The sequence below is a fragment of the Chaetodon trifascialis genome, chromosome 4 (genome assembly GCF_039877785.1).
Source record: "Chaetodon trifascialis isolate fChaTrf1 chromosome 4, fChaTrf1.hap1, whole genome shotgun sequence".
Taxonomy (NCBI): Eukaryota; Metazoa; Chordata; class Actinopteri; order Chaetodontiformes; family Chaetodontidae; genus Chaetodon; species Chaetodon trifascialis.
Window position 1 is genome coordinate 18,704,242 of NC_092059.1, and position 25,444 is coordinate 18,729,685.

The window sequence follows — 25,444 nt, forward strand, 5'->3', positions numbered from 1 at the left end:
TATCCAACTCAAAGTGTAGTGAGTATATAAGTACGAGCTGCCAGTGCAGCTTGTGATAGTTATCTGTGCAGAAGGATATTAGTGACCCATTCTGTAGTTAGCCATTTACAAATTGATTTGTTTGAATATTTTTAACTCAAGCATCAAGAAGTAAATAGAAATTAATTCTTTAATCCACAAGCCATTTGTCAGAGGATTTGCATCATTCCATTTAAAGTACTGAAAGTCTTATACAATATAATATATGTATATTATATAATAAAATGGATAATAGTGATAATATTCTTGGTATTTTGATTGACATCCCTAAAAGATGTGCTGTGAAAACGTATTATTCTTATGTGGTAATGAAGCTGTTTCTTGTTTGTCTTCCTGCAGAGTGCAAAGATGTGAACACTGTGGCCTACTGCCCTCTGGTGCTCAGGTTCAAGTTCTGCAGCCGGCCATATTTCAGGCAAATGTGCTGCAAGACTTGCCAGGGACACTGACCTGGACACCATGAAACTCAGAGCATCCATCTTTGGGTCACACTCACAGTAAGCCTGAAAACCCTCCCACTGAGCCTTGTAACAGCAGCCCTCGCACTACCTCTGTCAGAGGAGTGTGAGGGCTAACTGGGATGCTGTCGGACTGACACCTGGTCCTGTAACTGTTAAGAGGGACCGTTTTCCAGCCAGAATCCAAACCAGGCGCCTCTCCGGGCCGAGCAGCGTTATACATTCCACTGGAGGGAGGGCTGCTGAAACCGAGAGAGACAAAGAGAGGGAGAGAGTGACTCCCCTCCATCGTCTTTTAGGATGGACCTTCTCTCTCTGTCTTTCGAAACAATCCCTCTGTTGTAATATTTTGGTGCTACTATATTTCACTTTGGCCGCAGGGCTGGTCGCAGTACTCTCTTAAACCTGTTTGTTCACAGGTGATATTTGTTTAGTTATGAATTTAAAAATCCACTTTGTAAAGAAAATGATTTCCAGATATCTTCGCCCATGAAAAGGAATATCTTATGCTATAAAATGAAAGATTTCTATGTTATCTAATAGTTGTTACTTGACCACATTGTTTTATGCCATTGCTTTGTTCCATATCAACGTATTCATCAAGTCCTCGCTGAAGTATGAGCAGAGTTTGATTTGCACAGTGTCAGCAGTCCGAGGACTTTTGTATTTTATGTTTGTTTTGATGTGATTTGACTTGATGCCTCTGTGGAAGCTATAAATGTGTCACTGCAGTGAACCCGCCATAGTCTTGCCATTTTGGTTAGGTGCTTAAATGCTTAAATGTTATCAACTCTACAGTAAAACAGTACTTCATGGTGCACAGGACACACAGACACTGCCTTAGTAATGTGAGCACAGCCAGTGCTGACTCACCAGGACATTTTCAGATTATAGGATGTTATTTTGTGTTGTGGCTGCAGACTGTGGCAGCTTGTGCATAAAGTCTTCAAAAAAGAACTTTAACAGCTCCGCTCAGCGTCATTATCTGAAGATCCCTCAGCGCCGGGCCTTGCTGTTAATTTCTTTTTTTTGGGGGGGGGGGGGGGGGTTATTTTTGCCACATGTTACCACTCATTCAACAGTGCTTGTAACTTTTACTGTGAGTGGAAATTCAGAGCACAGTGAGACACAGTGAGTCAGCTCTGCCAGCAGGAACAGGTCCAGTAAGGAGGAGTGAAGACCTCTGACCGCACTGCTTTCAAAGAGGTTTTTATAGTAGGAGTGCTAATCTGAGGATGGATTTACGCACACATAAAAGATCTGATTTCTTTGTGGCACAGATCTGATGTATTCGTGGCTGTCAGAAACCATCATTCAGACTGCTGTGAAAACATTTCTGCCACAAACTTTTAGAAATTAGAGCTAATTTAAAGTCCAGTGTGATATTTTTTGGCCACTTTGGGGGCTGTGGAAACAAGGTGGAAACAGTGACATTTCACCTTCAAGCTGATATGGCACAACTGTTGCTTATTTACTCATCCGTCAGTCACTGAGCAACATTTGCTTTCACTTAGAGCCATTTTTCTGACCATCAGTTGAATCTAAGTGGCACCTTCACTCTCTTTTAGGTCTGTTTTTGGTCTCCACCACCTCCAGAGGCAAATACTGTGCTCTCTAGCTGCTACACGCTCCACTACGTTCACCACGTAGTTGCTATCTGCTTCTGTCTGCTGTTTGGTGATGAGCAGCTCGTGTACAGTGGGGTTTTAAAATAGCTGCCTGTTGATGACAAAAATGACATTATGAGTGGTGAGAACCAAAAACCACCACAAAGTTACAACCTGACAGCTGAACAATGAGCTGAAACTTTCACATCATCACGTTATATTTACATTGTCATCTGATATACTGCTATTGATCATAGGTGTTTTAAAGAATCACTCAGTGTATTGCTGGATGTTGACTGATCAAAAAAAGAACCTAGAAATTATCAGCCCAAGCAACAGATGTTTTGGCAGATGTGCGAACCCATGTCAGCTTATTAAAGATAGTGACCAAAAAAAGGGAGCGTGTCACCCGACCGACACTTGTTGTTAGACTAATTTTATTGTACATTTTTACTGACTCTTTCTGAAGAGGCAGATTCAGCTCTTTCTCCATCCTGCAGAGAACACTTTTAGAACAGCTGCGTCAGAGATCAGTCATCGCTGTGACGTCCACTGTGCTCTGAACTCTGCTGTGGTCGGACTCTTCACACACATTCACACTGAACACCGCTGATAGCAGCTCTGTGTAACACTAAATGTCACATAATTTCATTGTAAAGAGAGGAAGCTACAGTATGTCTTTATGGGGATTAGCTGCAATGTTTGTTTGTTTTTTTCTTGTGGTGCTTTGGTTTGGATTGGTGCTATTAGTTCACTGTTGTCGTTGTTTCTTAGTTATCATTTTAACAATTGTGCTTTTGATTATTCAGAAATCAATTTTGAGCCTTTTGTAATAGTATTAGTCTGCAGAGCTGGCCTGAGGTGTAAGACTGCGGCTTCCTTTTTTTCATTTTTATCATAATTTAAGCTTTTAATTTACACACCCGTGACTAGGTTAAATTGCCAACAGTGCAGCCCACTGGGAAGATTTTAGGTCAGATATTGTGAAGATTTCATATATTGGCATCTCCAGTCACTCTGAACAATGTGGGGATTACAAAAATAACCCGTTTTGGTGGCATTAAGCAAATTTGGGTTTTGGGAACACCTTGACATATCTCAGAATTATAACAAATAGCTTTTGGGTGCACTTAACCAAAATTTGGGGTTATTAGATCATGGGTAGGGTCTCAAAAAAAACTAAAGCTCTGCTAATATATCCAGAATATAAGAATATTTAATTTAAAAATTCTTCATCAGCATGTACAGCTAACTCATCCCTGTTGGAAAAAAAGTTGGAAATAGCAGTTGTAACATTTTTTATTGCACATACCATTTCAGAAAATATTTCAGAGAGTAGTTACCAGAGGTTTTTCCTGTTTCACTGTCTCAAAGGCTTTTTTTTTTCTGTATCTACCGGTGCCTATAGTAAAGGTTCACACTGAGTAGTGAGCCTGTTTTATCTGAGTAAATAAGAGGGGACAGTACTGGTAATTGTTGTTTTTGTTTTTCACATGCTAATTATAACATGACATGTACTGTATGTTGTTCAATACTATAGAAGATGAATCCATTTGTCCCCCATGTACATCTTTTTAAAAGGAAATATTAAATTGATTAAACATGGTGCATCGTTGATTCTAAGAAATGAGATCTGATCATTGGAGCCTCCTTCATCCATGTGGTGTACTTATATTTGTATCAGTACTACAAACATTTGGCTGCGCTGGTTCTAAAACAGCATCCAGACAGAGGTTGAGATCATCAGTGATGGTCGTCTATTCCTGGATGTGACAGCACTCATGGAAAAGATGAAGCAACAACTTCTTCCTATTGTCTGAGCGAGGCTGAGACATGCCTCATGACAGAGGGCGAGAGATGGTCAGTTGATCGTGTGTGTGTGTGTGTGTGTGTGTGTGTGTGCGCGCGCGTGAGAGTGATCTTACATTAAATGTTAGATCACTCACTCACTCACTCACTCACTCACTCACTCACTCACTCACACGAGAGTATATATTTTATACTCTTGTACCCACTTTAGGCTAAAAGCATCACATTTGAGAAGCTGGAAACCTCACATTTTTGTCAGTTTGGCTTTAAAAATGACAAAAACAATTATTTGATTATAAAACTGGCTGCAGATTATTTTTCTGTTGATCAACTAATTGATTAATCGACCAGTCATTGAAGTTCCATCCACCAACGCGATCACAGGAAAGGAACACAAAGTTTACATCAACTTTCACTGAGACTGTGTAATGTTTCTAAAGTGACTTCCAATAAACAGACTGAACAAATTTATGAATAGAATAAGTCAAAAGAGATGTAAAACAAACACAGAGATACAAAACAACTACAAAAAGCTGCAAAATTACCAGAATGATGCCAAATGACCACAAGGAGACGTAAGACAACCAATAAGAGACTCAAAGATGCAAACTGACCACATGATGCAAAATCACCAAAAGACACAAAAGGCAGCAAAACGTTGCAATCTGACCTCAAAGAGATGGAAAAACAACCACAATGAGACAAAAATCTACCACTAAAAATATGTAAATTGTCGCAAACCGACCAGCCAGCAACCTACGACTGTAAGCGAAGTTGTGTTGTTTGTGTCTCTTTTGGGTGTATGGGTCCTGTGTTGGAGGGGTGGGGGGCCTCTGTCTGTGCCTGTGTGGCTATTTCAAGTTCCAAATAGCAGGTATTTATTGATATGATTTCATATTAGAATATTTAAAGTTGTTTATTTCATTGATTTATTGCAAAGAAGTAGTTTGCAACAAGAGTAAACAATGGAGCTGCTAATAATGTGCAGTTTGCTATTGCCAAGAATTGGGGCTTCAAATGTGACTTTGAACACATTTGTACTTCTAAACAAATGTGGCCCCTTCTTCAACACTTGGCCCCAGCGTGCCCCTCCACCCCTGACCCCCACACCCTTCCTTTTCAGAAGTTTCTAAACCCATGCCTGAATGAATCAGAGCAGATCTGCACTGATCTACGTTTGCTATACAGGTACTTGAAAACATTCTCACTCAAAATGATATAAAACACAAGCAACAGTTTGACACCTCCACACACACGCACACACACAACACACACACAAACACAAACACGCACTCTATGTGACCCTGCATCAATTATTATGGGCGTTGGAAGCAGCAGCCTCTCTGAACACAAACACACGGTGAAGTAACCACAGCCTGGGTGGAGCCGGCAGCTGACAACTGAAACACCATCATTTGGCAGCAGATAATTATCACTTTACGGTTGTTGTTGCCATCAACATTCGTCTGCTATTGGCAAGATGAAACGGATTGACTAATTGTGCTGTTAACCTTTGGATCTGCTGACGCTGTCATCAGCCTGTTTGGTCATTATTTCATCCTCGCTGCGATGACTTTGAATATGACAGAAATACAGAAGTAGCTGCAACTTTTCGTTTGAGTGTGTGCATCAGTGTGTATCTGTGTGTGTGTGTGTGTGTGTGTGTGTGTGTGTGTGTGTGTGTGTGTGTGTGTGTGTGTGTGTGTGTGTGCGTGCAATCTTCGAGCAGTTCTTGTTTCACGCACTGTATCTGTGGGAGTATGAGGAAGTAGGTTTAGTTGGTCTGAATTATTGCAATAGATGTCTTGTAGGCTGCTGGCGGCTCTGGCCATCCAGCTGTGTGATGGCAGCAGTCTGAGGAGGTCAACCTGTGGATTTTAACGACACACACACACACACACGCACAAATACACACTCTCTGGACAGTGGACACCTGAGGAGGAGAGGCCCACTGGAACAATGGTACAGTACCACACCTTCATTTTCTATCTCTCACTGCTTCAGACAGCTGTAACGTGTGTGTACACTAAAACTAGTGCCTACTGCATGTTTTTGTATTTTTTCATTCATACAGATTTAAGATGCTCTCACACAGCAGCATTTTAAAAGACAGTTTTCTGTTTGTAAAAGTGGCAACAGCTCATGATTAACTGACATTTCATTTCAGTAGTTTCCTTTTGACTGGTCATAAAAGTGGTACATTCATGTTAGTTTTGACACGACGAGGGATGTGATAGTGTATCTTCAAACGGCGTCTCTACAGGAAAATCCAGCTCCTTCACAGCAGCCGAAGCAGCAGCAGCAGCAGAGTGAGCTTCCTCTTTTACAGGACAATTGATTAGATTCAGACTAGAGCAAGGCAGTGAAATGCATTGGTTGCATTGTTCTGTACTTTGATTTGTGGACTTGGGCTATAAATTCAGATTTCTAGTGTCTGCAGGACAATAAACTGATGTAAATTGTGGTGTTCACAGTACAAAAAGCAGAACGCATTATTACTGTGAGTTTTTTGAGCCACACTGTAATCTCAGTTTATCGGATTTCTTTCATACAGTGTTGAAAACAGCATCCCCACCCTCAGAGTTCTGCAGGCAGTTGCAGGAAGAGAACCGGTAGCGTGTACAAAGTTTGTAACGTTTCACAAGAGGCAGAGATGAGGAGCGAGAGGGGGAAGTGGACTACAGGAGAGGCCTGTAGTTTCTGTCACAACACTTCCTCCTCAAACTAAGACTGGTCCTCATACATCAAAGCTCACACAGTCTTACTGTTGCAGTCATAGCACGCAGACAGAAGTCTTTAAAATGTCTTAATGTGCTTTTCCACTGGAATCATTTAGCTTTCATTCTTTCAAAATAAGAGTTGGAAGCAGGCAAAGTTGTCAGAGGTCTGCTCTTGAAAATCTGCTCTCTGTCCATTTGAATAAGACGAACATGAGTAAGTCCTGATTTAATGCAGAGAGGTTTCGAGATCTTGGCTGTTGTGCCAAAACCACATTAGAGAAATGATTGCCATTGTGTTTCTGATTCTCAGTACTTGAAAGATTTCTGAAAGAGTCTGAAGAGTTGAAAGTGTTTCTCAATGAGAACTGGTCATGGTGATGTCAGTGGATATTTCCAAATATCAGAAGCATTTGTTCTGCTAAAATTGGTGTTGGGTTTTTTTTTTAAATGTATTTTTGATGCTTTTGAGTACCAAAAACTGACTGAGCACAAGTGACTTTTTTCAGATACATCACAGTTCATCTGCATTTTTTCACCATAATAGAGGCCCCTGCAGTAAACTTTGTTTTGCATGTGTAAGAATTTGACCCTGACCGCCTTTAGAAAAGCCAGCACAGCTAATCGTAATGATAATATTTATTAGTGCTGCATCAGTTCCAGCTGTGTATTCAGACAGGACATAAAGCATATGAATCAATTACACACAAAGTCAGTGGACAAACTGAACTTGTCCATGCCTGTTGAAAACGTTTCAACATAAGCGTAAAATTAGCTCATATTCAGGGAGTTCATAAATGTGCTTCATAGCTGTACACAGCTGAGAGAAAAAAAGACACACTGGAGAGAGAAATAACAGAAAGAACCAGAGGTTCTGGTGAGTTCTCAGTTCAGTTGAAGCTGAACACAAACACACGCAGACACACTGTCACAGATATGGTCAGGGCATCCGTTGCTGGCTAGCTTACAGCTAACATCTGCACAAATGGTACATTGTACACAAACTCCTGCACTCAAACAGGGCTAAAATTCCCTTCATATGATGTTTCACATTTCACGACATTAGTGGTGGCCTGTTGTGATGTCCAGCTGGTGATATAACATCAGTGATCCATTTTTATTGACAGGTGAAGTGACGGTTCATCACATTTTCTGTCTCCAAAAAACCTTTTAAATCATCAGTGATTCACATGGTTCCACAAGGTGATATATTTCTTTATTCTGATGAATGTTAGTGCAGTATTTTATTTTAAGGCAGTCCCACATTCACCATCCTAGTGCTGTAGGGCACAAATATGGATTAATCCACTGCTGAATATAGTCCCTAGCAAATATACTATTGTGAAATGTGTACTACTGTTTGTGTTACATCTATAAAAAACTACAGCTTCCAGCTGTTAGGAAATGATTTAGCCTTTTTTTTTTGATATATGTGTGGCCTGTTTTTAAAGATTTGTATTTTCAGTAAGTGCCAGTGGGCTCTGGGCTGAGCCACAGACAGGGAGGTCATAAAGTACTGAGAGAAGAACACATTTGCTGTAACTTAACACTGACAGACAAATTGTGACAAGGTAAATGGACTGCATGTACATTGAACGTTTCTAGTATACTTTTGACCATTAAAATGCTTTACAACACATGCCACATTCACCCAATCACACATGCGCACGCACATGCGCACGCGCACACACACACACACATACACACACACACATCAATGACACTTCGACGCACAGACTGGTGGAGGCAGAACCGAATCCCTGACCCTCTGATTGGTGGACAAACTGACAAACTGCTCTACCTTGTGAGCCACAGCTGCCCCAAAGATAAACAGAACATTTATAACAGACTGATCACTTTGCTTCTTTTAGTTTCTTTGGTTTCAATTTGACACTCATGACTTCCGTCTGAATTTTCCCCTTGAGTGCATTTAAATTCAGAAACAAAAATACACACTGAATGACACATGTCTCTTACAGTGTTTATTATATGTCTGCTTAGGCCAAGACTTTATCAAAGTTACAGTGCATGGCATGTCTTTTATTGAAATATGAGGACATCTTTTGTTCACATTGCCTTAAAACTGTATTTCATTTTAGTTACCTTTTATTCCATAATCTAGTTTCAGGTGACTGTAGCTCACACCATGATGAGGGTGCAAAGTCAGTAGAGAGGCAGTTTCTGTAATATGGCCTGATAAACAAACATGTACTAATGCTTTATTCAGCAGTTGTATACGGAAGATAAACCAACATTTTTAAGCATATATAAAATATTACCATAAGCATTTTTTAAAGTCTCTCAATATGATGTTAAAAGACGTACTGTCTTCCAGGAAAAAACCCAGGTGTTTGTAAGTTGAGACTCATTCAATCACCTTATTACTAAAAATAACAATCTGATAAACACCATCAGTCCTCCTCTTTGACCTTGAGAAGCTCATCATTTTGGTTTTGTCAGCATTTAGTACAAGTCTAACTACACAAACATTCCTCTGAGCAACTCAAAAAGCAGATTGCACTTCTTTAATTGCACTTCCTAAAAATGAGGCAGAATCACACAGAAAGGTGTGATTCTTGACAAAATGAAATTTTGTATTAGAATCGTCGCAGCACACCTGTAAGCTTCTCCCTGCATGTCATAGGTGCAGACCACAGCGCAGCCACCATGCCAATGACAAGACCTGTTAGACTTCACACATCAAACAGACCAGCATCTTTTAGGGAAAACCAAGACACAGGAGACGAGTTCACCTCAGAGCCCTGTCAGAGACCTGTCTTCAGAAAGCTATGGTCTGTCTGATGCCCTCTTAATGTCGTTTCAACACAACATTCATGGAGTTAAAGCCATCTTCGTTGTTTCATCACCAGGTTATGATCAGATTCAGTGTATGAGTTTAGAGGTGCTTCTCTAAAATGTCCATGTTAGAAAATGAGCTCATCTCATCTGTGACCTGTTGCTTGGCAACCAGCCCCAGCTTCCTGTAATGGCAACCACAGTGGGTTATGTTCTTCAAACACCTCTTTACTGATGCCGAACTTGTCTTTGTCATTAACTGACTTCTTTAGAGTCCTACAGTACATAATAGTACTCTGCATTCTACAGTGTCCTTCATTTTCGTTCTTTCCATCTTTCTTCTTGTTTGCTTGTTTGTTTGCTGTCTTAATTGTTTATTTGTTCTTTGTGTCTTTATTCATTTTGCTCCATGCTCTTTGTATGTTTGTTTCTATATCGTTTGTTAGTTCCTTTCTCTCTTGTTTGTTTGTTTGTTTCTTTTTTTCCTCACTAAATAATGAAAATAGAACCAGCAGAGCCTGACATGTCAGGACTTTTAGTCTCAAACATAGAGCAAGCCCCAAACAGTCTGGATTCACTAAAGCATTTTTCATTTGAGCAGCCCTTGCCCATTAAATTTTCCTGTCATTCAAAGTCTGTGCCCTGAGCTGGTAACACAGGCTTTTTGGGGTGTCCAAACCTAAACTGTTTTTTCTATTTAAACAAAATATTCTTCCAGAGCCACAGAAGACATCAAGTATCACTCGTCATCCTCAGTGCTGTGTCCCTTTAAAGTATTTAACACATGCCAACTTCTTTCTTTCTCTCTCTGGTGTCTGATTCAGGCTAAGTACCACTGGCAGAGTCAAAATGTCAAGCAGAGCGGAGTGGACGACATGGTTCTGCTGTCCAAGATCACTGAGGACGCCATTGTGGAAAACCTCAAGAAACGATACATGGATGATTACATTTTTGTATCCTTTTTATTAGTGTGTTATTTTGTTTTCAAATGATGTCCAGTCCAGAATTTCAGCAATTTCATTGCATGGACATTAGGAAGCTTTGACAGCTTTGACAGAAGCTTAGAGTCTCCTTTAGATCTTTGTGGGCAGGAAATATGATGCCTGTGGGACAGGAAGTTTAGCCATTATGTGTCAAGAACGTGTCATCAGCTCAGTGTACCCTGTGCAGCTTTGGTCAAACACATTTCCTTCCACAGTCCATGTTACACTCATTCGTACACTGCCACACTCACTCATCCATCCCCACCTTCACACACACGAATATGCCAACCAAAGCACCAATACACAGTTCAACAATCAAACAAACATATAAGGGCATAGATTCAATGAATTCACTCTTCCTCTTCTGCATTCACTGAGTGACTCAAAAGCTCACTTCCGTCTTTAGCACAGCTAAGCCATATTTAGAATCAGGAAAAGAAATTCACATCAAATGTGCACTCAGCTGATGTCACCTCATGTGCAACAAGCCAGCAATAAGCCATAAGTCCAAGGATTTGTAAGTTGTCAAGATGACTAATAGTGGATAATATACATATTATCCACTATTAGTCATCCTGACAACTGGACAAAATAAATCTGTACTAACCATTAACTAGAAATCAGCCATTTCCTGCATAGATAGAATTAAATTACCCGGTAGTAAGCTGACATGAACTGAAAGATCCCTGTGGTTGGTGTCACTCTTGCACAACATGCAATAACTTTTTAGGTAGTTCTTTTATCACAGTTATCAGGAAGTATTGACTGTTAACCTTCATATAATGGTCAGGCCGTGGCACAGGTTTTTAGAAATAGTGAAGTCATGACTTCAGTAATTCCCCCACCAACACCAACCCAGAGAAGTCTGACCAGACACCAGGAGTAATCTGCAACTTATTAACCTGGTATTGCCAGTCTCTCTAGGCCATCTCTTACTATGTTATATTAGGCAGGCTGGCAGCACTGCTCAGGTGGTGATGGGCTGTCATTCCACAACTTGTTCTGACTGAAATATCTCACTGAGTTTAGGGTGGATTGCCATGAAATTTGCAACAGACATTCAAAATTCCCAGAGGATGAATCCTACTGACTTAGAAGATCCTCTGACTTTTCTTTTACAGCCACCATGAGGTTGAAATTTGTAGTTCTGCCTGAGATGTTGTGGCAACTATTTGGTGGATTCCCATGAAATTTAGTACAGATATAGCTTTTGTCCTCAGGGTGAATTGTAATAACTTCGGTGATCCCTCAACTTTTAATCTATGTCCTTACTTTACATTTACAGCCCTGTGCCTGCAAAACTAATGGCATTCCCATCAGCTGTACTTGGTGTTTAGCGTTAAACTAAGATAGTGTACCTGCTTAGCTTAGCTAACCCTAACCTCACAGAGCTGCTAGTATGGCTGTAGACTTAAGATTAAAGATGGTCAAATTTAATGACCGTTGAGGACATATTATGTAACTGTCACTGACCTTGGTGTCAACAGACAATGACTTGCTAATGGGTAATTGATTTCTTATCCATTAAGGAAGTTATAACAGTCAACTTGTAGATGCTTTCTTAGCACACTTCTTAATAAAAGAGTACCAAAACATGCCATAACACCACAAAGCAAAAGATTGATTACCATCAGAGATTGTGTCTCTTTGATTGATTAATTTTATTGTGTGAAGAGAGTTAACGTTCTGCTTCTTTGGCTCTGTTAAAGAAGCAGAAGCTCTTTAGCTGTTAGTCTCACTAGTGCATATATTAGTCACATATTTTTCCATCGCACTCCTTGACTTGACTGCTCAGACATACATCGGCCCCGTACTAATATCAGTTAACCCGTTCAAGCAGATGCCCTATTTCACTGACAGAGAGATTGAACTTTACCAAGGAGCTGTGAGTAACATTCTTCAACAGTTTGTCAACAATGTCCGTAAATTTGTGATTTTTGATCAGAACTGTTGTTGTATACTCCACTTTCTATTTGTCTCTGTAGGCCCAATATGAGAATCCACCCCACATCTACGCCTTGACTGATAACATGTACAGAAACATGATGATTGACGGAGAGAATCAGTGTGTCATCATTAGGTGATCACAGCGGCTCTGTTTTTCTTCTCAGTCTTTTCCTTTTGCATCTGTCTGAGTGGTTATTTTGTAATGCAGAATGTCTTGTGTGCGCTGGTGTTGTTTGAATAATATTGTGTTGTTTTGTTGTGTGTTGTGTCCTCTTTATCATGGTGTTGCGGTAGCGGTGAGAGTGGTGCTGGAAAGACAGTGGCAGCAAAATACATCATGGGTTACATTTCCAAAGTATCAGGGGGAGGAACGAAAGTTCAGGTAGACACAGCAGGCAATAACTCAAGACACTATTTACATTCCTGCAGTGTGGTATGAAAGTGTTTTTGTTGTGTCTCAGACCGTCTCTGTGTCTGTATGTTGCAGCATGTAAAAGAAATCATCCTACAGTCAAATCCTCTGCTGGAGGCTTTTGGTAACGCCAAGACCGTCCGCAACAACAACTCTAGTCGTTTTGTGAGTATAATCGTTACTTTAACACCTGCTGCAGATGTGATTTCCAAATTGTCAATAAACTTACTTAGTACTACTTCCTACTTAGTGCCACCATGGGCTTACAGAGCTGCTAGCATGGCTGTAGACTCTGAAGGGTTGTTTTTCTTTTTAAGAGAGAGAATAATTCAGGAACAAAAGCACACAGACAACCAAGATGACACACCATCACCGACTATGTGGAAGTCCATTATACTGAATGCTGAAGATGACAACAGATAATATTCATGGTTCTGCTACTATACTCTCATTGCTGATTAGTCTGCAGATTATTTTCGTAGACTATTCATTATTGTTGGTCTATGAAATGTCAGAAATGATTAAAAAATTGACCAAAAAAAGGTTGCGACCAACAGGCCAAAATGCAAAGATATTGAATTTACTCTCACATAAACATGAGAAATATGCAAATCCTCACAACAGAGAAGCTTAAAATAGCTGCTGATTAAATTTCAGTCAATCTTGTCAGTGATTGATTGACAAATTGTCAGCTCTAATGATTGGGTAAGAGGTTATATAAAATATTAGTCTTTGATTCTAGTATTGCAATGCAAAGCAGAAGCACTGCTTCAGCTGACAGTGTTGGTTTGGTGCTCAAAATGAGACATTTCATTGCATCCTCTGTCGTTTCTCATCAGTGGGGTCCTGAAGCCTCATAATTTCACACCTCTAAAACCACATTAACATGGCTGTGTGCAGCAGTGTGCAATATGTTATTTTTCAAGTCAAGTTTCTGTTGTCCCTTGATGCAACATTTTGTGCATGAGTCAATGTGCTGTATGTATAGATGTATGCCGACTATCCTCTAGCTCAGGCAGATTCCAATTCATGAGGCTTACATATGAAACACTTCCTTATTCACTTGTTTTTATTGTTTATTAAGGCTTTAGTATTGTGTCGAGTTGAGTGCACAAGGAGGATGAATCCTTCTGCTCACCCTGCACCCATTGAGTTAACCTGATTTATCTGTTAACGTGTTTGTCACCTTTGATCGCTGACTCTGATTTTGCGTCTACCAGGGGAAATACTTTGAGATTCAGTTCAGCAGAGGAGGCGAGCCAGACGGTGGCAAAATATCAAACTTCCTACTGGAAAAGTCGAGGGTGGTGAGCCAGAATGAGAGCGAGAGGAACTTCCACATTTACTATCAGGTCAGAGGCTGATGGAGACATGCACAGATCATCACAGATCAGTCACAGCTGCCTTAAAAGGAGCTCACTGTACTGTCCAGTCATGACTCACAATTTATTTAGTCAACTAGATTTGGATGAAACTTTTACACACACGCAAAAAAAAAAAGTTTTTTTTTTTTTTGTATGGGTGCCCACTGTGGAAGGCACTGCTCCAGACATTCATGTTTAACTGTTCTGTTACTTGCAATGTTGTCTTCCAGCTGATAGAGGGCGCCAACGATCAGCAGAAAGAGGGTCTCGGCATCATGACACCAGACTACTATTACTACCTCAACCAGTCTGGGACTTACAAGGTGGATGGGACCAATGACAGCAAAGACTTCCAAGAGACTATGGTACGGGTCAGCAGTGGTTCCCAGCAGAGGCTCGGGATCCCTCCGAGGGGTCGCAAGCTAACTTGTGGGGGCACTGTGATGATTCATTGAATAAGAAAGAAAAAAAAAAAGTGCTATTTCTTTCTGATTTCCTTTTTCTGCCCTCTAACCAGAGCTTCGTTCTTATAGAGGAATATATAGATATAGGGATTTTGGGGGTCCTGATGGGGGTCTGGGGCCCAGGGGAAGTCGCCTGCTTTTCCTAGTTGTTAATCCATTACTCTGAGGTGTTATGATGTAGAAAATAGTGCATCACAGCTTAATAGAACAGGAAATAAAAATTTACATCAAAAGAAAAAATATTTATTTGTTTATTATAATATTTGCAATGAATGTCGCCCATGCTTGTTGGTGGAACTGCAACAAACTGCTACCCTCACTGTTTGCTTTTGTGCTGTGGTCTCCAGGAAGCCATGCAGGTGATTGGGATCTCAGGTGACATCCAGACTCAGGTGCTGCAGATCGTAGCAGGCATCCTCCACCTGGGGAACATCAGCTTCATAGAAGCAGGCAACTATGGGCAGGTGGAGAGCACGGACTGTGAGTGTGACCCATGCACATACACCAGACGCACGTGTATTCACACCATGCATACAGTATGCACACACTCCCACCTGGCATGTACTATGAAATTGCTAATTTTTTCCCCAAGGGGTTTGAAAATAAAAGTAGTAAACTGAAAGTAAATTGGAGATCACCATGACAAAGCAGTCCCATGGCAAACACCCTGCTAGTTGATAGAATGTGTGCACGTCAGTACTACCTTATTTATCGTCCACTTTGTTTGCTGCTTAAGATAATTGGTGTTTATGTCCACAGGTGGCAATTTTACCATCCCATACCCTAGAATTGTACAATTCGAGTTTCTGCAGGTTTTATTCTGCTACATGTACATTTACAGCAGGAAGATATTTTTTCAAGCAGTCTGTACACATTCAGTCTTGAAGTGGAACATATCTGAATCTTTATCACAAGCCTGATGTTCACATAATTGGTATATTTATGTTGATTTGAAATACAACTTTGCTTCTCCAGTGCTTGCCTTCCCTGCCTATCTGCTTGGCATTGACCCCAACCGTCTGAAGGACAAGCTGACCAGCCGGAAGATGGACTCAAAGTGGGGAGGGAAGTCTGAGTCCATCAATGTGACCCTGAACCATGAGCAGGCCACTTACACACGAGACGCCCTGGCCAAAGCCCTCTACGCACGACTCTTTGACTACCTGGTGGAGGTATTCAAACTTTTTAACGTAGTAGTGACTAAATTAGATTAAATGAAATTAGAAACTGAAATAACTACACAAGTTCACATAAATGCATTTGTATTGCAAATCATTTCCCTTCTGCCTTTACCTTGTCTATCTTTTTCAGTCCATAAATAAAGCCATCCAAAAACCACATGAAGAATTCAGTATCGGAGTACTTGACATTTATGGCTTTGAGATATTCCAGGTTAGTCCTCATATGACTTACAGTTCCATTATTTTTATACACAGTCGGTAAAATAGGAGTGAATGTTAGTTTTACAAATGGTGCAGTACAATTAAGTTGTTACTTACTGTGGTGATAATTTGATATTGACTGGATTGTGTTCTCCCTGGCAGAGAAATGGCTTTGAGCAGTTCTGTATCAACTTTGTCAACGAGAAACTGCAACAGATCTTCATTGAACTGACTCTGAAGGCTGAGCAGGTAGCTGCACTGAAATTTATAGTCATTCTCTGTATAATTTAGTCAGAATGTGGTTGTGAATATTTCAAATCCTAAAAAGTATTTAAGTCGATATTCTCTTCTAATTTTCTCTCAGGAAGAGTACGTTCAGGAGGGCATCAAGTGGACGCCCATTGAGTATTTCAACAACAAGATTGTGTGTGACCTCATTGAAAATAAATTGGTAAGCTCATAATTGCATCACCTTAACCAATAAACCAACACATACATACAGGGTTTACCACGCACAGTCAGCATTGTTCTTTTATTATCTATTTAACATCAAACAGTAACTCTTATATTGTAGATTTGCATTGTGGGTCTTTTTTCTTCATCCACACCATCCCCTCTGTGCAGAACCCTCCTGGTATAATGAGCGTGCTGGATGATGTGTGTGCCACCATGCATGCCAAAGGAGAAGGTGCAGATGGCACTCTGCTGCAGAAACTGCATGCTGCTGTGGGAACACATGAGCATTTCAACAACTGGAACTCTGGATTCGTCATACATCACTACGCTGGCAAGGTAGGAGCATGAAAGCTGTCAGATGGACTCTCCTCTGGCAGAAATAGTACTTTGACTAGAACATTGTATTTTATTAATTTTAAACGGTAGAGTTGCTGATTCTACTGCTTGTTGGCAGATGTGTGTTGTGATTGTGGGTTTAGTGACACCAAGCAGAAGAAAACATGTTTGTTGTTGCATGAACGTAAGCAAATAACCTTGACGGTGCTCTCTACTCAATAACATTTGCATGTTTAGTGAGTTTACATAGCAGTTATAATAACTGCTGTCCTCTCAGGTGTCATATGATATCAATGGCTTCTGTGAGAGGAACAGGGACGTGCTTTTTCCTGACCTCATTGAGCTCATGCAAAGCAGCGAATAGTAAGTCTCTTGCACCTATCTGATGTTTTCACACACACACACACACACACACACACACACACACACACACACACACACACACACACGGCATGGCATGTTGAGAAAAAAAATGCGGTGAACAAAAATCCCTTGAAATTGTTTCTACAGTAACTTCATCCAGAGCTTGTTCCCTGAAAGCCTGAACACAGAAAAGAAAGGCAGGCCAACCACAGCTAGCTCAAAGATCAAGGTGAGAGTTCAAAGTGAGAGTAGCCATGAACTAAAAGGTGCATCTTTCGATCAATGCACCTTTCTTTTTCTTTTTTTCTTCAGTTTGAATGCATAAGCATGCATGCATAGCATTCGGTTTGGAACAATGTCTTAATCACTCACTGTTTTTTCTGGCAGAGACAAGCTAATGATCTGGTAAACACGCTGATGAAATGCACTCCGCACTATATCCGCTGCATCAAACCTAATGAGACAAAAAGGCCAAAAGACTGGGAGGAGAGCAGGTCAGCGTCCTCCTTGTGACAGACGTTTACACTCAAACATGTAGTAACCCCTCACAATGAATGGTGCTATTCTGTCTGTTTTTAGGGTTAAGCATCAGGTTGAATACCTGGGACTGCGGGAAAACATACGTGTAAGAAGGGCTGGGTTTGCATACCGCAGAGCTTTCAATAAGTTTATGATGAGGTAAGTTTAACCCTGCACGCTTCTTGAAAGGAAGTGTCCATTTCCTTGGGTTTGTCCTGAAAGAGCAATGCAGCTCATACACTCTCTGAAAGTGACTTCTGGCTGCTATAGTGTGCACTTGTTGTTTTCAGGTATGCCATTCTGACAGCTGAGACGTGGCCATATTGGAGGGGTCCAGAGCAGCAGGGGGTCCTGCACCTCCTCCGGTCTGTCAACATGGATAACGACCAGTACCAGATGGGACGCACCAAGGTCTTTGTCAAGAACCCTGAATCGGTAACAAACTTTCATATATTTCAGTCTGGGTTGTATTTTGCATCTATACTAATCACTGGGGGAATGTAATTAAGTACATGTACTTAAGTATTTGAAGTACTTTTGTGCAAATTTGAGTTACTTGTACTTTATTTGAGTATTTCCATTTATGGTATTTTATACTCCCACTAAACAACAGTTCAGAACAAAATATTGTACTTTTTCTGCAATGCACTGTTGTAGTCATTAGCACATTACAAATTAAAATATATGATGAGCTTCTAAAACACATTGCATTGCACAGATAAAACTACTATAAGCAATAAGAAGCTAGTAATAAACTTTATAATAGTCTAGTATAAAACTCACAAGGGCCATTTTTCTCTGAAGTACTTTAAGTTTTTGTAGTTGGAGTATATTTAGCATACTTTTACTTACTTGATTCTGCTGCCCCCAAGTGGCCAAGAGTCTGAAATGTCTCTCTTCCTGATATTGATCCACAAGTATAATAATATTACAGTGTGAAGAACTTGAAATGATGCTGATATATTCCTGTGAGAGGAGGTTCATTTAACAAAGAAACATTTGCTGTGATCCCATATGAATGACATGTATTTCAACATAACGGATATAACTCCTTCCTCTCGCTGGCTGCTCCATAGCTTTTCCTGCTTGAGGAGATGAGGGAGAGGAAGTTTGACACTTTTGCCAGGATCATTCAGAAATCCTGGAGGAGATTCATCGCAAGGAAGAAGTATGAACAGATGAGAGAGGAGGGTGAGTTCCAAAGACCAAAGTATTGCTCCTACTAAAGTGCACGTTTGGAGTTATGATTCTAAATGTTTTTCCATCCTTGCAACACAGCCTCAGACATCCTGTACAATTCCAAGGAGAGGAGGAAGAACAGCATCAACAGAAACTTTGTGGGAGACTACCTCGGCCTGGAGCAGAGGCCTGAGCTGCGACAGTTCCTGGCCAAGAGGGAGCGTGTTGACTTCGCTGATTCTGTCAACAAGTTTGATCGCAGGTTCAAGGTGAAGCTTCATGAAACATCGTTATGTTCACCTTCATTACATTTGACCAACGACAAACTTACTGATGTTAGAGATGTGTGATCAGAAATGTATCACAAATCTTACCGCTTCCCCAACGCCACTCATTCTTCTTCTCCTTTTTGGCATTGCTCACAGTTCTCACTTCTTATTTTCTCTTAGTCCATCAAGAGAGATCTGATCTTGACCCCAAAGGGCATCTATCTGATTGGTCGAGAGAAGGTGAAGAAAGGACCCGAGAAAGGACAAATAAAGGAGGTGCTGAAACGAAAACTGGAGTTTGGAAGCATCACTAGTGTCTCTCTCAGGTAGGTCTCCAGTAAACAAGACATACACCAGCTTCCCCTGCTAACAGTGACATTTGTGGTTGATATGATGGTGGAAAATACAAGAACTGGCTGCCTTGTGTTGAATTGTTACAGTAAGAGCAAATATAACAAATGAACAAATTCCACTGAAGTAAGAAGTCGCAAAATTTGGTCTTCTTTTTGGTGCTTTGTCAGCTGAGAATGTGACATTTCAGGGCCAGTTTCACAAACATGAATATGCTGACTTACCTTTACATTATTCTGACACTTTTATTCAGTACTAACAAGATTAGTTAATTCAAATCTCAAGAAAAGAGTGCATTCCTGAAGCAGTTCTTGTAATTATAGATAAGCAGCCTTAAATGAGCACTACATACCTAAATAAAAACAAATGCATGTATAATTAATGACTGCTACTGCTACGGATACTACAGCTGTTACTACTACAGTATGAACACTTTGCAGTACCTGTGTGCCATGTGCTAAACAAAGGCTTGTGTAGCACATGACAGCCTTGCCTCTCTTCAGATGTCTGTGAGTTCAACCAAAGAGACGTCTCCCCTCTAAACATTTCACCTGGTGTCTATTTAAATAACTGTTTGATACCCGCTAGAGGTCAAAGTATCCAATATTTGAAAAGTGAAAAATGAAAACAGAATCAGAACTTCGTCTTTACCCCGTCTTTATCTTGTGACCCTTTGGATGAGCACCACAGGCCTGAACTAGATAACAGTATGTAAAGTAATTAAAACTAGCTCCACCTCAACCAACTGCAACAACAATAAAATGCTGCCAAAAAATATCCATCTATCCATTTTCTATGCCACCTATCCCTTTCGGGGTTGCGGGGGTGCTGGAGCCTATCCCAGCTGTCAAAGGGCGAGAGGCGGAGTACACCCTGGACCGGTCGCCAGCCGATCACAGGGCAACATACAAGACAGACAACCATTCACGCTCACACTCAGGGGCAATTTTAGAGTCACCAATTAACCTAATGAGCATGTTTTTGGTCTGTGGGAGGAAGCCGGAGTTCCCGGAGAGAACCCACGCATGCACGCGAAGAACATGCAAGCTTCACACACAAGGCCCCGCTGGGGGTTGGAACCGGCAACCTTCTTGCTCTGAGGCATGCGCACTACCTGCTGCACCGCCGTGCTGCCTGCCAAAAAATATATTAAATATTATAATTTATCATAAAATTTTAGAGACAAAAGCCAATTTTCTGCAAAATCAATGCTTTTATTTTGACACTTTAAGTAAATTTAGCTGATAATAGTTCTTTACTTTAACCTCAGCAGGATTTTAAATGCAGTGCTTTTACCTGTAATGGAGTATTTTTACTTTACTTTACTATGTCTTCCACTTTTAAGACTTCCATGTGACCTGAGACTTCACCTTTGTTCTGCGCAGCTTTAACATCTTTAACGTCAGCCATCACAACCATATAAACACAATGAAAAAGTTCCAAAAGCTCAACATGTGAAGACAGTGGAAGTGTTTCAGTGTTTCAGCAGTGGAATATATTTTATTTAGAAAATGTAAGCTTTTCTAGTTTCCTATTTGACTTGCCTTAGCTGCTCTTACTGGTCTGTTTTTTCCCTTCAGTACGAGACAGGATGATTTCTTCATCCTGCATGAGTCCCAGTACGACAGTCTGCTGGAGTCCAACTTTAAGACAGAGTTCCTAAGCCTGCTCTCGAAACGTTTTGAGGATGTGACCAAGAGAAAACTGACAATCTCCTTCGCTGACAGGTAGAGGAAGCTATACACTCACACACACCACATTTACACAGAAACTCACACACACAAACCATAAACTCACTTCCCTCCCTCTCAGGCTAGAGTTCAGGGTGAAGAAGGAGGGCTGGGGTGGAGGAGGCTCCAGGGTGGTGGTGTTTCAGATGGGGCAAGGGGACATGGCCCAGCTCAAACCTGGAGGGAAGACCCTCACCATCACAATAGGGCAAGGTCTACCCAAATCCTCCAGTAAGTTAAAAGAACTAATGACACAGAACAGCCTTAAATAAGAAGGAGCGAGAAAAAATACACACAAAAAAGAAAAGATTCCAAAGATGAAAAATGTCACACTGCACTTTTCTGGTTTCCATGAGTGTTATTGAAACTAAGCATGTGCGTCCTTAGAGCCAACCAGGAAGAGTGCTCCACAGTCTCATGGTGGAGGGAGAAATAATGTCGCCAGCAGAGGTAAAGTCACATTTCAACCTCACTGCAACTCCTCCGTTTTCTCTGTTATGTTCACTATATTATCTGTTTATCTACTAAAATTATGTGACCCTTTAGACTTGAAAGTAACCTCTAAACTGCTGTAGTTAAGAACACTTTTTGGGTACTTTATTTGACTATGAGCATTCTTATCTTACTTTATACTTCAACTCCACTATCATATTCAAATATTGTAATTTTCACTCCACTACATGTATGTGGCTGTTGTAATCACTAGTTGCTTTAAAGAGCAAAGGTTTACATACAAAACTGATACAATATGATGTATTCTAACAACAGTACATAAAGTAGTAGAAATCAGCTTTACCTCAACCAGCTACAGCACAGTGGTTGCATATATACACATTGATGCATTAGCAGTAACACTCCAGTAATATAATACAACACTGGGATCATTCTGCCTGCATGAAGAGTACTTTTACTTTGATACTTCAAATACATTTTGGTGCATGTACTTCTGTACTAGTAAAATTTTGACTCAGGACTTGCAGTGTACTTGCAATGAAGTTTTTTTTGTTTGTTTGTTTGAATACTTCTTCCACCACTACCATACCAAACCCACAATAAAATTTAAAAACTGGATTTTTAAGCTAATATCTGGGTCTTATTTTTGCAAGGTTTTTAATTCAGCAGCAGCTGTGCAGAAGTCCGGAGGCTGATTCCGTTTTATCTTAACTTTTATTCCACTTTCTCTCTCCTCAGTGCACCAGAATGGCGCTGCCCAGTTTTCCAGAGGCCCTCCCAGTCAGCGGTCAGATATCACGTATTCTGCCCCGCACAAACAGGGCCGGCCACCCAGCGCAGCCCTGCCGAAACTGGGCTCCCAGAGAGCCCCCCGAGTCCCAGCTCACAACCAACACAACCAGGGGAACATGGACTTCCTTAATGTGCCAGACCAGGGCATGTCAGGGTAAGAAAGATGCCCTTTTGACACAAGAAAAGGGAAGGACAGCATGTGTGGGTGGAGATGATTACTCACTAAAAATCTTGGCATTCAAGTTTAATGAGTTTTCAAGGCTTGTCAAGGTGAGGCTCAATACTTGCTGAGCAAACAAAAAAATTTATTTCATAGTGATCGAGTTAAACCTGCTTATAGAGAGCTTAAGGCCTGATGGCTACCTGCTGTGCCACTGCTCTCTGTAAAGAAACAAACTGGTTTGGAGTAATTGTCAGCCTCCCAGCACACAACACACTGTTATATTTGTTGTTTTTTCTTTTGTAATTATAAGCACCCATGCTCTCTCAAAGTTCATCTTCCCACCAAGTTTATTTGTAATCTCTGGTACCTCTCTGGTGCCACATGACTAGCCCATGAATTTAGTATAAACTCTCTTAATACAGCTGTGGACTGGCACAGCTCAGCTCTCTGTATGCTGCACTTAAAGTTTAAAAAATGATGACGTGAAGATATACACACCTGGAAGTGCTGTTTGGGGTTAAATTCTACCTATCTGACCATTTAGCCTCAGAGAGGCTTTACATGTCCCTCTTCTCAGTAGCTCCTTTTATCCCTTCTGTCATTTCTGTTACAGGAAACAAAGGAAGAGGAGCATCAGTCAGCGACCTCCTCCTGCTCCTAAACCACAGCCTCGACCCCAGGGGCCTCGCTGCCGGGCGTTATATCAGTACATCGGCCAGGACACAGACGAGATCAGCTTTGAGGTCAATGATGTGTTTGACCTCGTCAATGAAGGTGTGTGGATGAGAGTGACAAAAATCAACATTCAATAGGCTCTAAATGAATTCATCCAATAGATTTGAAATGTCCTACGGTGGTTGATGATATTTCTTCCTGCTTCTTTTCTCTACAGATCCATCGGGCTGGTGGACTGGCAGGATCCGAGGAAAGGAAGGTCTCTTCCCTGGTAACTATGTGGAAAAGATTTGAACAGGACTCGATCTGTCCTGCTGGGCTGTCTTGGACTCTGCGTCTGTTGTGTATTTTGTTGAAAGCAGCACACACTCTTCGCTAAAGACACTGTCTGTTAATTGTTCATGGTTGCACAGTACATTTTCATCCATAATGGAAACAGGGCTGTTTAAGGGTGGACGTCCCTGACATCTGAGCCACCTGTCAGTCGTTTGGCACAGTGCTGAATGCACAGAGCACAGGAGACATTGCTGTTATGGTCTTGATCATTAAAACACAGATCCAGTGCAAAGAGCTGCTCAGGTTACACCTCTGTTGTTGTCTCAGACCATCCTATTCTGAGCGACATAGCAACAAAATGATTAACATGGCCCGTGCTCCCACAGTACCTGTCTTTGAGCCGTTAGTCAAGGCTAATATTACAGCCTTAATGGAAAAGTGACCTGAAAATGCTGCATCGCTTTGTCTACAGTGTTTATATTTTCCTGAAGAGTTCTCCAGAGCAATGTCTCTTAATACTGCTCAGTATTCTTGATTAAGACAACAGCATAAAATTAAGTAATGATAGATATTTGAAAATGTATTCAATATGTAGTGATCTTGACTGTTACATGTGCACTGTAATAAACCTGCTTCAGATGAATCAAAGTCATTGACAGAGAGACAATATTTTGATCTTACTTGAAAAAATGATTTTCTATTCATGGATTATTACTAATTGTCATTGTTGGTAGTTTTTTTCCACTTCAATAAAAAAGAAAAATATTTTCATATTTTTACCTCAAGGTCTTTTGTACTGGTTTGTGTCATCAATAATTTATAAACTATTTCTGAATAGCAAAACAAGAAGAGGGGACGTATTCATTTACATTTTAAAACTGTTTATTTCTGCCTTTAAATTTGAGGTTGATTTTGTAAAATAATGTAATTCCCTCGCAGTCAATCAATACTTGTTTTTGTATATGAATGAGAAGAGAAAAATAAAGAGTTTCAACACTGATTTTTAATTTTTTTTGGTCCTTTTAAATCAATTTTACTGCAGTGTTCACATGATAAACAGAGGCAAGTGTGTAAATGGTACACTTCAATTAAGTTAACTTAGAAAAGGAAAAAATAGGTAGTGGTGAGGTAATCTTATTGCACTACCCAGTAGTATAAAAATTAATTAAAAGATCCACGTTCACAGTTGCAACGTTTGAGACACACATTAATTTACTCATTAATCAATATTACGGTAAGATAATATATTATTTTAAAATGGGCCATTCTAAATAATCTATGCTTTTACTTTTGGTATATTTTCAGTTTATCTTTATGTACTTTAACATGAGTAGAATTTTTAATTTTTCTTGTAACAGAGTATTATTACACTGTGATATTGCTACTTTCATTTAAGTAATTGATCAAAGTATAGCCGTGATTATTAATATGACAGAATACTGCTCGTTTACATACTGAGGACTTTTACATTTAGTTCTCTAAACACATGGTGTTGCTGATACAGATGTACTTTTACACAAGCTTAAGTCAATTTCACTTTACTAGCTTTATACATGAATACTTCTACCACCATTGCATTTGCAGTACATGCTAATTGATTAAATGGAACTAACACACACACACACACACACACACACACACACACACACACACACACACACACACACACACACACACACACACGCATTCTCACCACCAAAACACCTGCTCGTGCTTTTATTTTGAAAGTGAGATGAGCGCAGATGGACCGGTTGAGCCTCTTTTCGAGAGAAGACCTGGGGTTACGCACTGAAATTCAGCCGATACCTGGGACACCTGTTGCTGTCACCAGTCTCTTCTGCTTGTGATGCTCAAACCCTCCAGTTGACTGTACGTGGCGTTCAGGATCCGCTTCACAGTGTTCT

The 25,444-nt window shown here is 40.5% G+C and overlaps 2 protein-coding genes across 2 annotated transcripts in view; both read left to right on the plus strand.

The window, feature by feature from the left end:
• adamts10 (ADAM metallopeptidase with thrombospondin type 1 motif, 10) overlaps positions 1–3,719 on the plus strand; it is a 43,450-nt gene extending 39,731 nt beyond the window's left edge. Inside the window, exon 26 of the mRNA XM_070960992.1 lies at positions 379–3,719. Coding sequence (XP_070817093.1) covers positions 379–488 — 110 coding nt within the window. The 3' untranslated portion in view covers positions 489–3,719. The remainder of the gene's footprint in view (positions 1–378) is intronic.
• A 1,985-nt stretch (positions 3,720–5,704) lies between these two features.
• Positions 5,705–24,544, plus strand: myo1f (myosin IF). The gene is made up of 28 exons (XM_070961555.1): positions 5,705–5,875; positions 10,251–10,379; positions 12,205–12,294; positions 12,395–12,489; positions 12,651–12,738; positions 12,844–12,933; positions 13,989–14,120; positions 14,363–14,497; positions 14,944–15,076; positions 15,572–15,768; positions 15,908–15,988; positions 16,141–16,227; positions 16,343–16,429; positions 16,603–16,770; positions 17,048–17,133; positions 17,281–17,362; positions 17,521–17,627; positions 17,713–17,811; positions 17,943–18,087; positions 18,729–18,843; positions 18,931–19,100; positions 19,281–19,426; positions 21,032–21,178; positions 21,264–21,412; positions 21,569–21,631; positions 22,373–22,580; positions 23,203–23,363; positions 23,482–24,544. Exons 1-28 carry the CDS (start codon positions 5,873–5,875, stop codon positions 23,556–23,558), a joined length of 3,270 nt encoding a protein of 1,089 aa, XP_070817656.1. The 5' UTR covers positions 5,705–5,872; the 3' UTR covers positions 23,559–24,544.
• Positions 24,545–25,444: the final 900 nt, after the last annotated feature.

Bases quoted from the DNA above. Each gene is read 5' to 3' on its own strand.
- myo1f (XM_070961555.1), top strand. The intron at 12,295-12,394 runs GTGAGTAACATT...TTGTCTCTGTAG, and splicing joins TTGAACTTTACCAAGGAGCT to GCCCAATATGAGAATCCACC. The intron at 22,581-23,202 runs GTAAGAAAGATG...TTTCTGTTACAG, and splicing joins CCAGACCAGGGCATGTCAGG to GAAACAAAGGAAGAGGAGCA.